The sequence below is a fragment of the Aethalodelphis obliquidens genome, unplaced genomic scaffold (assembly GCF_003676395.1).
Source record: "Aethalodelphis obliquidens isolate GAN/ISIS:26980383/991018 unplaced genomic scaffold, ASM367639v1 scaffold28, whole genome shotgun sequence".
NCBI classification, from domain to species: Eukaryota; Metazoa; Chordata; class Mammalia; order Artiodactyla; family Delphinidae; genus Aethalodelphis; species Aethalodelphis obliquidens.
Genome location: NW_020837972.1, coordinates 5,384,401 through 5,399,010, shown reverse-complemented (window position 1 = coordinate 5,399,010; position 14,610 = coordinate 5,384,401). Strand labels below are relative to the sequence as shown.

The 14,610-nt window shown below is 51.1% G+C and overlaps 1 protein-coding gene across 6 annotated transcripts in view; it reads left to right on the top strand.

The window, feature by feature from the left end:
* Window positions 1–14,610, top strand: part of KIAA1671 (KIAA1671 ortholog) — a 186,345-nt gene that overhangs the window by 166,404 nt on the left and 5,331 nt on the right. For all 6 annotated transcript variants that reach the window (XR_003436668.1, XM_027124446.1, XM_027124447.1 and 3 more), the window contains 6 exons: window positions 1,833–1,951; window positions 4,944–5,199; window positions 8,085–8,259; window positions 9,021–9,145; window positions 11,195–11,337; window positions 13,511–13,593. Coding sequence is in view for 5 of the 6 variants with exons in the window: in XM_027124446.1 (XP_026980247.1) it covers window positions 1,833–1,951; window positions 4,944–5,199; window positions 8,085–8,259; window positions 9,021–9,145; window positions 11,195–11,337; window positions 13,511–13,589 (897 nt within the window). In the remaining variant the exon portion in view is untranslated. The remainder of the gene's footprint in view (window positions 1–1,832; window positions 1,952–4,943; window positions 5,200–8,084; window positions 8,260–9,020; window positions 9,146–11,194; window positions 11,338–13,510; window positions 13,594–14,610) is intronic.

The following is a 14,610-nucleotide window of genomic DNA, read 5'->3' as shown; positions in this document are numbered from 1 at the left end:
GCCAGGCAGGCTCTGGGTGGGGAGCAAAGGTGATGGAGTGTCCGATCTTAAAGGCTGCCTTGGCCGAGTTACAGAACCTGTGTAGTGACCCCCACCCCTGGTTCCCAAGTGCCTAGCACATGGTAGGTGCTCAGTAGGTGTCTGTTGCATAAATAACTGATATGTCAAACTTTACCTGGCCCAAAAATGAGTCCAGAGTAGGCAGGGAGAGTGCAGGGGAAGGCAAGGTCACTGTGGGCTGTTGCAATGGCTTGGGGTGGGAGGGACGGATAGGAAGGGGGAAAGGTACAAGCAAAGCCACAGAGGCTGGAAGGTAAGGCTTGTGTGGGATGCAGTGAGTAGGTCTCGGTGGGTGGAATGGGCCTCTGTTTGGGGCAGGGCTAGGAGATGGGACTGGACAGGGAACTGGGGGCTCAATTGCAAGGGGTGTTGGATCTCAGCAGGAGGACAGTAGGGAGCTGTGGGAGGTGTTTGAGCAGGAGATCCAGAGCACATTGCGGCAGAACATGCCTCCTGACCCCAGGGGGACACAAGGAGTGAGACGCTCCTGCCGGTGTTTCTGGAACTGGGGGCCAAGTTGTTCTCAGCCCCTCGCCCCGTGACCCCCAACTCCCTCCATATTCCTCACCCACTGGCTCCAGGCCATCAGGAGATGGTGACTGGGAACATCCTTCAAAGCTAGAAGCCAAGGCCATTTTTTACATCTTTATTGGAGTATAACTGCTTTACAATGGTGTGTTAGCTTCTGCTGTATAACAAAGTGAATCAGTTATACATATACCTATGTCCCCGTATCTCCTCCCTCTTGCGTCTCCCTCCCACCCTCCCTATCCCACCCCTCTAGGTGGTCACAAAGCACTGAGCTGATTTTGAATTGCTATTGTGCCAATGGCCACCCAAGGGGCTGGAGTTTTGGTTTTGCCTTGAACATTCCAGCTGCTCCCAAGCGTCAGCCAGTTCAACAGTCAGTCACCGGGGGACGGGCTTTTAATTTGCCGAGTGAACAAGTTAGGGAGGCCAGCACTTTGATGGAGACCTGTGGGCTTCCTGGCATGTGCCAGGTACCCGGTTAGGCCCTTTGGCTAGTGCTGTGGTTAGCAGGACCCTCTCCCTAGGGTCCAGGCTGAGGGCAGAGACCAGTCACCGAGCAGTTGGTGACAGAACCAGGGATCCGGGCTGCGTGGGGCACAGTGGTTGCCAGTTTGGACTTGCAGTCCAAGCCCCCTGCCTGAGTTTGAGTCCCACCTCATCATTTACTGGCTGTTTGATGGGGGGCATGTCACTTCACCTCTCTAAGCCTCAGTGTTCTCGTCTGTAAAATGGGGATTGTAATGAGCTCCACCTCATGGGATTGCCATGGGACTGCAGCTCAGCGAGGTGATATGCAGACAGCTTGATCAACACCGGGGACAAGTTAAATGCTCCACGAAGGCTGTGCTGGTGATGCTGGTGGTGGAAGCATGGCGACCGTGAGAACCTGGTGGCGGGGGACGGACGGGGGAGCACCGTAACCAGACTGATAAGTCCTGGGGGCAGTGAAGATGGAGAGAAGTTTGGCCAGGGGTAGGGTGGTGCCCACACAGGACGCAGGAGGGTGACCCCCTTCATCTCAGTTTGCCTGGCTTTGGCACCCGCCGTCCTGCATCCTGCGATGTCTTGGGCAAACCCGGATGGTAGGTCACCCTCATGCCCAGCACAGACGTTTGGACCCACTTCCGAGAGCGGTAGGGAGCTGAGGTGGGTTCGAGCAGGGGGCGATGCGGTGTGAGTTACCAGCTGGGACCAGGTTCTGAGCATTTTCCCTGATAGAAACCTCTGGCTTGTCCTTGCAGGATCAGCTGAAGCAGTGTTTCTCCAGGCGGACCCCCGAGGCCAAGGACACTGACACCCTCGTGCAGGAAGCCGACAGCCAGTATGGGACGTGGCTGCACCAGCACCAGAGCGGGGAGAGGTAGGGCGTGTGGGGCGGGGCCTCTGGGCGGGAACCAGGGTGGCCCATCTGCCTCCTGATTTCTCTGTTACTAAGTAGAACCTGTTTTGTCTGTAACTATAAGAGCAAACCATTTCTTTTTATAAAACGGAAATTTAGAATGTACAGAAAACTTATTTTAAAATGATATATGAAATGTCCAGAATAGGCAATCCATAGAGACAGAAAGTAGATTTGTGATTGCCGGGGGCTGGGGGGAGGGGGAGGGGAGTGACTGCTCAGCAGGGACCAGATTTCCTTCTGGGGAGATGACGATGTTCTAGAACCAGAGAGCGGTGATAGCTGCACAACACTGTGAAGGCACTACTGGTAAATTGCATGTTACGTGTGTTTCACTACCATAAAAAAAAAAATTACAAAAAAGAAAATGAAAATTGCCTCTAATCCCAGCACACAGATATAACCTTCATTAATGTTTTTTGTTGTCTTTCTAGACTTTTTTCTGTATGTATATTGTGTGTTTACAAATATAGGAGCATATTACAGATACTGCTCTATAAGCTGTGTCAGCATTTAGTATCACCACTGTTAGAGGCTTGTAGGGCCCCTCAGGTGTCAGCCTGGCTGGGAAGGAATATTATTATGACTGTGGCAGAAGCCTGAAGGTCACAGCATCGCCTGGATTCAGGAGGCAGCCAGGTCTGAACTCCAGCTTCCCTCCAGCTGGCTGTGAGGTCCTGGGTAAATTAGTCATATTTGCCGGATTTCATGCTCCTTCTCCATAGAAGGGGGATGACGCGCATAAAAAGAGCCAAGATCTGTTGAGCGGACAGGCCGAGCACTGTTGTAAGCACTGAAACATAACATTTAGTCAATCGCCCCATCTTGCAGAGGCAAAGACTGAGGCACGTGGGGTTGTCAGCAGGGTAACCTGTGCAGCAGTTGGCATATTTCCCGGCACTTAGTAGGAACTTGATACATTGCACCTGTTCGTTGTTTTAAAAATGCAGTTTTCCTTCTCTCCCTTGGGGGGGATCGAACACAGCAGCAGCTTCGTGGACACCGGGAGGTGGGCTTGCCGTGTTCTCAGCTCACACTTCCCACCGGCGGGCCACAGGATCGCACGGTGTTTTGAAGTCAGGGAGACCTGGGTCGACCCCGGCATGGCCACTTACCAGCTGTGTCACTGTGTGACTCAGTTCCCTCATCTGTGGGTCTCATGCCCAGGGATATGGTGTGTCCGTGGCTGAGCTGGACTCAAACCCAGGTCTCCCATCTCCTTTCCCTGCCCCCACCCGTCAGGAGCGGCCACACCCCTCTGCTGGTTTATGTCCCATAGCTGTCATTGGTACTAAAGCTGGGTGGAGGTTGATGGAATTGGAAGTGGGTAAGAAAAAGGGAAGCACAGGTTCCTTCCAGTACGCATGAAGGCTTTTTGTTTTCTTTCCTACCCTGTGATGTGTGTTAATCGGTGAGCGAGTCTGGAAGCCTGGGTGTCCTGGTTTTGCGGTCGCTGTGTGACCCTGGGAGGCCCCTTCTCCCTCTGGGACCTGGCATCTCCCCTGTGTCCTGGGGTCGCCCCCTGCTGTCTCCAGGAGGCACTGCAGCTCCTCCTCCGGGAAAGGGCCCCGGAGCTGCTGTGCTCCCAGCCCTGAGCAGCGGCGCCACCTGCAGCCTCCTCAGTGGTATTTCCCTCATTTTTTGTGGATTTGCCTCAGTCGCACCCCACACCCAAACATCCTGCCTATTCCAAGGAATAAATTCTTCCCCGAGCTGACGAAAGCATGGCTGTGCTCCTGCAGTGAAACACCAGTACACCTGGGTTGCAGGTTCTGCCCAAGGGTGCAGCTCAGGGGTATTTCAGGGCAGACCCTCCTATCAGTGAGGTGGTGTCTGGTGTGCCCGTCCCCCCTTCCTCAGGGTTAGGCTTTCCTGTGCTCTTGGCTTTGGGGTCTTTTTAAGGGGGGAGCGGAGAGCCTATTTAATTTAATGGTTTGATTTATTGACATATTTTCTATCTTGTGTGGTTCCAATTATCCAAGTGGTACTTGGAATACATTATGGGCAGAAATTCCAGGAGGAGAGGGTCATGGACCTGGATTCTGGGGTCAGGTCTGTCCCTTTGGGCAGGCTACTTCACGTCTCTGTGCCTCGGTTTCCTCATCTTGAGCGAGGTTAGTATTTAATTTCCTGAGGTTAATCCTATCTCCTAGGGTTGTGGACGTTGCAGGATCATAGGGTAATCACCGTAGGACTGTGAAGAGGATGGAACGATACAATTTTTAGCACAGGGCCTGGCGCATAGTAAGCGCTCCGTAAATCTTGAGTGAGTGAGTGAATGAATGAGTGGATGAGTGAATGAATGGATGGATGAAACAATGCAGGAGATTCCCCCCCTCCTGCTCTCCCGCTGGCGACTGCCAGTGATTACTTGGTCTACATCAGCGCTGTGCAACAGAAATACAGCGCAAGCTGCAAACTCGAGGCAGTTTTAGTGTTCCAGTAGCCATGTCAGTAGAAAAGAAACAGGCAAAATTAATTTTAACAGTATGTTCTGTTGAGCCCAGTAGATCCGAAATACTACCATTTTAACATGGAATCACTATAGAGTTATTAACGCGGTATTTTACGTTCGTTTTTTTTCACTCAAAGTGCTGGGAATCAGTGTGTACTGACTGTCCTCAGGGCCCAGCTCAGCCCTCACTCGCCGCATTGCAAGGGCCCAATGGCCCACATGTGACCAGTGGCTCCCGTATTGGACGGCGCAGGGTTAGAGGGTCTTGAACGGGACATTCTGCACCCATTCTGCACCTGTTCAGGTGTTGTAGAGGCACCATGGACAGCACCTGGCCGGGCCCAGAGTGGTTCTCCTAACTGGGACGTTCTGTCTCTTGTCTCCTGGCACATAAAGCACAGCCCACACCCTACCTTCTGCCACTTCCCTTCCTTGAAATTCAGGTCTCTGAAACAACCTGCCCGACCAGGCCTCCCTCCCTTCCTTCCATTCTCATAGCTTGGCCCCCGAGTCCCCATCCCCGGACAGCAGTGCCACGTCGGCTCAGAAGCAGCCCCCCAGCAGCCGCCTGTCTTCCCTGTCCTCCCAAACGGAGACCACCTCTGCTGGGGACCAGCACGACTGCTCCAAGGACCAGCAGAGCACCAGCGTGGACCGATCCAGCACGGACCTGGAATCCACTGACGGGATGGAGGGGCCGCCCCCAGCGGATGCCTGCCCCGCAAAGAGGGTGGACGACTTCTCCTTTATCCATGTAAGTCAGTCGTTGGGAGCACGTGCTGGAAACAGTCATTTCTTCTTAAAAGGACGTTCTAGCATCTCCCGATGAATTACCCCTTTCCCTGGTAGAATCTGTGTGCCAGGGCCCCCTGTGGTGGGTGCAGAGGGCACAGTCTGGGTTGGGACTGAAGTCTACATGAGGCTTGTACCTGCCACACACCAGCTGTGTGTCTTGGGGCAACTGTCTTCACCTCTCTGAACCTCGGCTTCCTTGTCCACCTGTAACCAGTACAGTGGGTTTCACAGCTGTGAATGCAATCATATGTGTACAAATTAAAACTGAGCTGAGCCCTCACCTGTTAGGCGAACAGGCCATCTGGCCTCTCACCCCTGGCGGGTGGGAGGTGTCTGCCTGAGGCCTGCAGATCTAGGCGTGCAGCCTGGACTTCGCTCAGACCAATTCTGCTGGGGGTTCTTACCAAGGTCTTGCCAAGTGGGACCATGTCCCTGGAGCCAGGGAATCCAAGCCTGTCTGTAAAGGGGAGCCTCCTCAGGCGTGGGCAGCCCTCAGAACTCAGCTCTTCTGGGGCCCACGGAGAGCCACCCTACAGGATGCTAGCCACCCAAGTCCAACTGCCTCCTACCCAGCCCCTTCTAGACTGCAGGGGTCAGGCAGGTTGTCCTTTTCAATCCTTGAGACACAGGGGTTTTTTTATTCTCCTTCCCTGACAATAGGGCTACCTGCCCACCCTCCTGAGGATGCAACATCTAAGTGATGCAAAATCCAAAACAGACCCTGTCTCCTCAGCGAAGCCTCACGTCCACACCCTTAGAGATGACCACACAGATGCCCCCAGAGAAGGACCATCGCTGCTTTAGGTGTGGGGCCTCCTTTAGGGCCTCCGATGGGATTCTCCTTCCTAAATATGGTCGAGGTCTCTCTCTGGCATCTCTAAATAAGGGCAGAAATGAGGCAAGGCACACACTCAGTCTCCATCGGGGCACCCCACTGTATAAACGTGGACAGGGTGCAGGTTGTCAGGGTTTAGTCAGGGGTTTTATTCAGTTATTCATCCAACAAACATTTATTGAGCTCCAGCCACGTCCCCAGCATTGCTCCAGCTTACACGCCCATAGACGTCGCTGTGCCTTAGCGTAAGTCTCCTGATTCACCTTCTGGAACACTAAGCCCAAGAGGCAAAACCCCTGCCCCATTTTTATTTTATTTTATTTTAACGTATCCTTTCATATAACCAGAGACAACACTACTTTTTTTTCTTTTTAAACATTAAAAAAAAAAAATTGGCCACACTGAGGAGCTTGCAGGATCTCAGTTCCCCGACAGAGATTGAACCTGGGCCATGGCAGTGAGGGCACCAAACCCTAACCACTAGACCGCCAGGAACTCCCTCATTTTTGCTGATTAGGGAACAGAAGTGGCCACTGAGTGATTGAAATGCCAGTGTCCCTAAGCACAGGTCCAGCCAATTATTGAACACTGAGGTCTCCCACAGGCAGTGTTTGGAGGCTGAAAGGGGAGGCGAGGCACTAGGGAAGCCATCAGCTTCTGCACCAGCCTGAGGCTGCACGGGGGGCCCTGGGGAACGGGACCACGCCCCCTTCAGCAGCCCCTGCGTCGCTGTGGCTCCCTCCCACTTTCCCTGAGTCTGAGAAACCCGCTCTATTTAGTAGTGACCGGAGATACATGCTCTCCTCTTGAGGACGGCGGACCCTTTATGATTTCCATCTCTCCCCAACTTCCACCAGCCCCACACAAATCCCCCCACTGGACAGCATCACAGCCAGTTTGGGAAACAGCTGTGCAGATATCAGCCCCCTCCTCCCGCCCCCAATGGGGTGGCTGTCACTTACCAACTTTGGGAAATGAGTCACTGAAATTAGCTCATCATCGCTAACTTAAAAGGCCCTGGGTGACAGAATTTCTCCAAAGTGGACCTGAGAGGAAGAATCCAACATTTCAGGCCAGGACCTGAGCTGGCCAGGAAGGGAGAAGCCCATTGTAGGAATAGCTCACGGCTGCAAGCCTGAGTCAGGTGCTGCTGGAACCAGGACTTTCCATGCCTGGGCTCCCTGAATTCTCTCAACCACCCTGGCAAGGGGATACTAGTATCCTTCCGTTTTTACAAATAGGGACACCCAAGCTCAGAGAGGGTAAGTCCCCGCTCTGGGGTCACACAGCTGGCATTCAAACTGAGCGGGATTTGAAGCCAAGCTCCGAGCTCTTCACCACTGTCTCCTTGGAGATCACTGAGCCAGAGGCTGCCCCACCTTCTTGCTGGGCCTACCCAGGTGGTCTGCCCCCAGCCCTTTCAGCACAAAAGGTGGTGATGTTGGAAACCATCACTCACCCTCCACCCGCCTCAGCTCAGAGTGTGGTGCTTGCAAACAAATGCCTGGTACTTAGTAGGTGCCCCACCGGCTCCCACCTGCACCCTGAGTTATTGTGGGTAGAGGAAGGACCACACTGAGAACCTCTCAGCTCGTGGACCCTGTGTGGAATAAGGTTGTTGTAAGGATTTAGTTAGATGATGTGTTCAGTTATTCATTCAACAAACAAACAAACATGTACTGAGCTCCTGTCAGGTACTGCTCTAGCTTACCTGCTCAGATGATGTCACCAGGAGCGGAAAGCCATTTCCATTATGTGCCCACTGTGTTCCAGGCACTGTGTGGGGCACTCAAGGTTTATTTGATTCTTGGAATCAGCCTACATGCTATATTTCACAGAGAAAGTAGGCTTAGAGCGTTAGGTTCCTACTGAAATGTGGAAATGCTGGCCCATGTACCACCTAAATAGCATTGTGTATCAACGCAGCTATGCACACCTCCCTTGGGTGATGCCCCCACTTAATGTTTCCCATGCTTCGTTTCCCCTCTTCTTCCCTGCCACTCCCACAGCAAACTTCAGTCCTCGACTCAAGTGCCCTAAAGACCCGGGTGCAGCTCAGCAAGAGAAGCCGCCGCCGGGCTCCCATCTCCCACTCCCTCCGGCGCAGCCGAGTCAGCGAGTCGGAGAGCAGGTCTCCTTTGGAGGAGGAGGCCAACAGCACGTGGATGTTCAAGGACTCCACAGGTATGCCCCCTCTCCTCCACAGGTAGCACATTGGATAGCAGGAAGGATTTAGGTTAAACCCTGGAAGAGCTTTCTGACTTTGAAGGCTGTGGGGTATTAGAACACAGTAACATAGGAAACTGTGGTTTCTCATTACACCAAGCTTATTAGAAACTAGGTAAAACATTTTTTTGAGGGTGATATATTAGTTGGGGCTCCACAGGGTGCAAGGAACTGAGACACCTTAATAGGATTTCACTATTTATGCTGTTATCCTTATTAAATTCACCCTTATCCTCTCTTCAGGTTTGTTTGCTGGTCTTTTTCTAGATTCTCAAGTTGAAAGATCAGTTCATTTATTGTCAGTCTTTTGGGGTTTCTAATAAATTATTTAAGGCTATACATTTTCCTCTAAGGACTTCTTTGGCCACATTCCACATCAAACCTTGAGCTGAATCCTAAAGAACAGATAGGAATTAGCCAGGGAAGGGTATTCCAGGTGGAAATATCAACAGGATCAAAGGGGCAGAGGTGTGGAAAGAACATTCCGTGGGTGTGGCGGGGGCAGGGGCGGGTCGTCTCTCTAAGTGGTTCAGTGTTTCCCAAGCCAGAAATAGCAGGAATCAAGCTAGAAAGGCAGGGCCAGTTCGTGGAGAGTTGTGATTCCTTGCTAAGGAGTTAGACTTGATCTGTAGTTGGAGAGCCATGGAAGAGTTTTAAGGAGAAGCAGAATCTCAGAATGGAGGCTGCCAGTGACTTCAGTACGCTTTTCTTTGCAACAGAGGAGAAATCCCCCAGGAAGGAAGAGTCAGATGAGGAGGAGAAGACGCCCAGAGCTGAGAGGACGCCCATCAGCCGACCCCAGAGGATGCCCGTGTTTCCAGGCATGGACCCGGCAGCGCTGAAGGTACCAGACGGCATGCCCAGAGCTACGCTTACCTGTGGCAGCAAAACAGGCCCATGTTTCTCACCCTCCTCCCTCCTTCCTTCCCTCTCTCCTTCCTTGCATCCCTCCCTTCCTCTCTTCCTGTCTTCCTCCCTCTCTGTCTAATTTTTGAAATAGTTGAAGATTCATGAGAAGTTGCAAAAATAGTATGAGAGACTTCCCGTGTACCCGTCCTCACCCAGCTTCCCCCAGTGCTAAAGCATCCCATGGCCGTGGTACATTATCAAGACCAGGACGTGGGCCTTGGCCCGGTGCTATGAGCAATACTACTGATTTATTTGGTTTTCTCCGGTAATCCTGTGTTTCTGAGTCTCCACTTTCTGTCTTTAGCCCCCACACGTGCTGCTCAGTACAGTCTTCCAGCTAAGCCTCTATGTGCTCATCTGTAAAGGGGGTTAAAAGTCCACCGTAGGCATCAGGCCCAGTGCTGGATGTCTAGGAAACAGGAGTGAACTAGCCCAGGCTTCTGTTCTTGAGGAATCTGGTGTGCTAGGGGTGGGAGGCACATAAAATGATTATTTTGATTCCAAACAATGTGAGAAGTCAGCATTGGAGCCATGTTAATCTGTCTTAAATAGCACCGCAATCCCAGTTGGACTGTGGAATCCTGAGGGCAGGGCTGGGCTGTCTCCCCACCCTCAGCTCCACCCAGCATCTCACAGGTCCTGGGAGGCAGCGGTACTTAATGCAAGCGAGAGAGGGGCCTCTTTTATCCCCAGGCACCACGTGCTTGCAAACTCGCTATATGTCCCCAGCAACCCTAAAAAAGGCAGCTCTTTACTCCCATTTTACTGAAGAAGAAATCATGACAAAGAAGCCTAGGTTGTTTGTGGAATTTCTCAACCTCACACTCCGTGTGGCCAGGGAGCCTCCTGTGAGGGGCTGTGAACTTGCCACTCCTTCAGTAGATGGCAGCTTGCCTTTTCATGTCATTTCTGGCAAGAATAAAAAGTTGATAAACAGCGGATGCGTACTTGCCCCTCTAATTCATTTTACAGGCCTTCAAAGCATAAATGTCTTGCAGCAACTGTCCTGGGCCAGAGGTTTTCTGACTTCTTTTTTGAAGCATTGGAACAAAGGCTGCCTTACAGGACAGCCTAACACAGTGGGCAGAGAAAGGCCCTGCTTACAGGAGGGAGCAGAGGCCCCAGGGAGGCTGCCGGGCTTTTTCTCGAAAGAGCCCTGGAGTTGGAATCGGGCAGACCTAGGACGAATCCTAGTTGTGGAAAACCATGTGACTTTGGGCCAACTGCTCAACCTTTGACCGTTAGGCTACTCCTCTATAAAAGAGAGAAAGCCAGTCTTCACCCTGGAAACGTGTGTCATATAACTTAGACCTGGTGGAGTCCAGTCGCTGGATGCCCAGTGCACAGAAGCTGCCAGGCCGACGACGGTGATGACCGCTATTGCCGGGGGCTCTGCCAGCATTGACTCGGAGACAGAGGCCACCTGCCACCATCATACCCCCCAGCCCCCAAAGGAGTTCTGGGCACACCATTCCAAGTCATCCCATTCCCTGCGTGCCCTCCAAAAATGGTGGGAATCCACCCTGCTTTTTTTCCCTGTACAAATCTGATAGTCAGAAACCTCACTTATTCATATTCACAGGAGCAAAGAGCTTAAAAGAGCTGGACCTCAGCTGTAAGATGCATCTCTTGTCTCCACCTCAGGGTTCTCAGGAAACTAAAGGAGATGGAGCGTCCTGTGACGAGGACGCCACACATGGCGGCTTTTCAGCCAAAGATAATGTGATCGTGTGGATTTTTCACGGTTGTTTGACCAAACCACGGTTGTTGTGGTCAAGGGTGGCCTCTTGGACTACAAGCCTGACCTCTGATTTTTCTTGGCCTCCATGGCCAGGCAGCATCTCCCCCACCCCTGAGTCTGCTGCCTGGGTCCGTTCAGATGCTGGGAGCCCTGCTGTCGCCATGCAGTGACAGTGCCGTAGGATGGGACCCTTCCCCAGACCAAGGGCGGGTTACAGACTCCACCCCCGTCTTCTCTTCCCAGGCTCAGCTGCACAAGAGGCCAGAGATGGACAGTCCCAGCGATACCCCCAGCTGGGCCCCACAGCCCAAGACCCCCAAGTCCCCCTTCCAGCCCGGGGTGCTGGGCAGTCGCGTGCTGCCCTCCAGCGTGGAGAAGGACGAAAGGTGAGAGTGTTGCTAACACATAAAAGTTAGGGATTATGCATGATACTGTTATTGTAATATGAGAGCTATGATAGAGTAGGGGTTAGCCAACTATAGCCCACAGGCCGAATTCAGCCCACTGTCTGTGTTTGTAAATAAAGTTTTATTGACACACAGCCATCATTTAAGGATTGTCTGTGGCTGCTTTCCTGATGCAACTGCAGACCTGACACATTGGCACAGACACCCTATAACCTGCAAAGTCAAAAATACTTACTGTCTGACCCCGGTGATAGAGGAAGGCAGAAGAAGAGTTCAGAACCCAGACTTGAGGAGGACGGGTGTGGAGAAGGCTTCCAAGAGGAGGGGGTGCCCGATCTGCGTCATGACAGACGAGAGGTGGCCAAAGTCACAGCACATGCAAAGGTCCAGGGGCCTGGTAGAACTGGGTGCTGTAGGCTGTGCATGTTATTGGAGCACAGAGTGGGCCGTGGGAAGCAGGAAAGCAAGAGGATGAGAGAGAGAGACAGGCTGAGGCAGAGATGGTACCTGTCTTGCTCTGCAGATGCCAGAATTGCTCTGGGGTCAGCTGAGGGCACCAGTGTTTCTCCAGGGCTGGAGGGACCCCCAGACCAGGAGGCCTGGTTTTGAGCCTCCACCATCAGGCAAGCCTTGCTTGGGGTACTCAGACCCCTGTCTGCCCAGGGGACCTCTCCTTCCTCACAGACCCCCACCCCACCCCCAGCCAGGTCAGCAATGTCCCTGAGCCTCCGGGACTGTGGAGTCTGGAGCTTTCTCTGAGATCAACAGAAGTAAGGTCTTGTGTGTACATGTGTTTGATTATAAAAGTAGTACATGCTCACCTTAGGAATTGTAGGAAATATAAAATGAATATAAAGCAGGAAAGAAAATCACCCATGATGTGATACCCCGCCCCCCCCCCCCCCCCCCCACCCCACCAGAAGACTACCATAGTGACATTTGGGCCTTTCTCCTTCCATTCTTTTTAAATGTAGTCGAGATGACAACATAAAATATATATAGCTGCTTTTCCGGTTTCACGTGACGATTCTCCCATAGCCATTAAAGTCTTCATAAGCATGATTTCTTTTTCTTTAAAAAATTTTCAGATGTTTTTGTTTGACTTCACTGTTTTTGTTAAAATGATGTGTTCTCATTACAAGCCATTCTGAGAAACAGAGAAAAATACGTAAAGAAGAAAGTAAAAAATAAGACACTCGAAAATGTTATCGTTCGGTTGGTGATGACTCAAGTGTATTCACTTTGAGAAAATTCATTGAGCTGTGCACTTGTGAGCTGAGTGACCTCTGGATGTGTGTTCTTCAATTTTTAAAAAAAGTTAAAACAAATCGTACCTCCCCCCAATAATTATTGTTATTATTCGGTAAACATAAGATCGATCTATCTATCTGTGTCTTACAGGCATTGTTTTAGTCAGGGTTCTCCAAAGAAACATAACAGTAGTATGTATACACAGGGAGAGAGAGAGAAGGATTTATTTTAAGGAATTGTTTTTCATGATTGTGGACGCTGACAAGTCCAAATTCTGCAGGGTAGACAGGCAGGTTGCAGACCTGACGAGGAGCTGGTGTTGCAGTTCAAGTCCCAAAGGCACTATCTTGGTAGAATTCCCTCTTCTTCCGGGGAGGTTGGTCTTTTTCAATTAAGGCCTTCGACTGATTGGATGAGGCCCACCCATGTTATGGAGGGTAATCTGCTTTATTCAGAGACAACTGGTTTAAATATTAATCTCATCTAAAAAATAAAATAAAATACCTTCACAGAAATAGCTAGTATAATCTTTGACCAAACAGCTGGGCACTGTGGCCTAGCCAAGTGGACACACAGAATTAGCCCTTATGGGCACGTACCTGGGTAGAGAGATGGAAGGATGGATGGATATTTGGGTGGCAAATGGATGGATGGAAATAATTTTATGTAAGCGTGACTTTCTGCTGCAGATTATTTCACAGAATGGATGTACCATGATTTATCTAACATTCTTCATTTCGGAGCACTTTGGTTAATTCCTGTTTCAATCATGTCGACATGGGCATCTTTGCTGCCTGCGAGTGTGGCTCAGCCCCCACCCACACGGCGGCAGGAGAATTGGGTCCCCCAGGGAGTCCTCGGTCAGGCTCACACTTGACCCCCACTGCCTTTGTGGTTTCAGATCGGAAGAGCTCTCTCCCCAGTGGCTAAAGGAGCTGAAATCCAAGAAGAGGCAAAGCTTGTATGAAAACCAAGCTTGAGCAGGTATGAGGGGCTCTGGAGGGGAGACCCGGACAGAGCCTGCAACCTGAGGAGCAGGGGACTAGGGCCGGGAGGCCAAGGCTCAGAGACTTGGGATGCTGTACCCTGGAAAAGAGAAGGGAAAACGTGGTTGAGGGTGTTTGGGGTTCCCGTAAAGAGGGTGGCAATGATCTGCTTCTTCTTAGGGGAAAAAAAACACAGTTGGACGGCCTGGGGTGGGTGGAAAGGGCATGGACTCTGGTCTCACGCCCTTGGCCAGCCCTTCTCACTGCATCTCAGGCCCCCTTTATAAATTGAACGGGCAGGACAGCTTAATCTGAAATGTCCCCAATTCCTACATTCCTATACAACCTGTATAATTAAAAATTAATTTGAAAAAAAAAGAAATTAAAAAATCGAACACTTAGATATGCCCTGGTGTGGGCCCCAAATGATTTAACTTCCTGAACTTTAGTTTGCCCGTCTGTAAAATGGGGTAGCAGCGCCTGTGTTGCCGAACGGTCCAGAGGGCTCCCTGAGAATGGACCGGAAGTCCCTGGGGGAGGAACACATAGCTCTTGCTCCGTCAGAGTCAGCTCTGCTCTGAGCAGCACAGGAGACCCACCACCCGTTCTCCACAAACCTGAAATCCAGAAAGCTCGCAAAACGAAGCACCTCTATCCCTTATTTAGTGACAAAACCTGACCTGCATGGATAAAATACTATTTAGACTCTGTTTTCCCCATTTCATATGAATATCCATACATAATTCTGCAGGCATATTATGTGCTTAATGATGGGGGTGTTGCATAACGTACGTATGTATTATATGTTACATAGTATTTACATATAAGCATATATATGTCTGTATATATGTATCTAACAAACTCAAAATTTCTAAATTCCCCAATAAAGCTATGCTCTAGGATTTCAGATAAGGGATCAGAGCCTGTGTTTATTTGGTGCTCAGTGCTGTACCCACGATATCTCACTTAAGCTTCCGGCCATCCATTTGAGGACACCACCGACGCTGGCACCCTG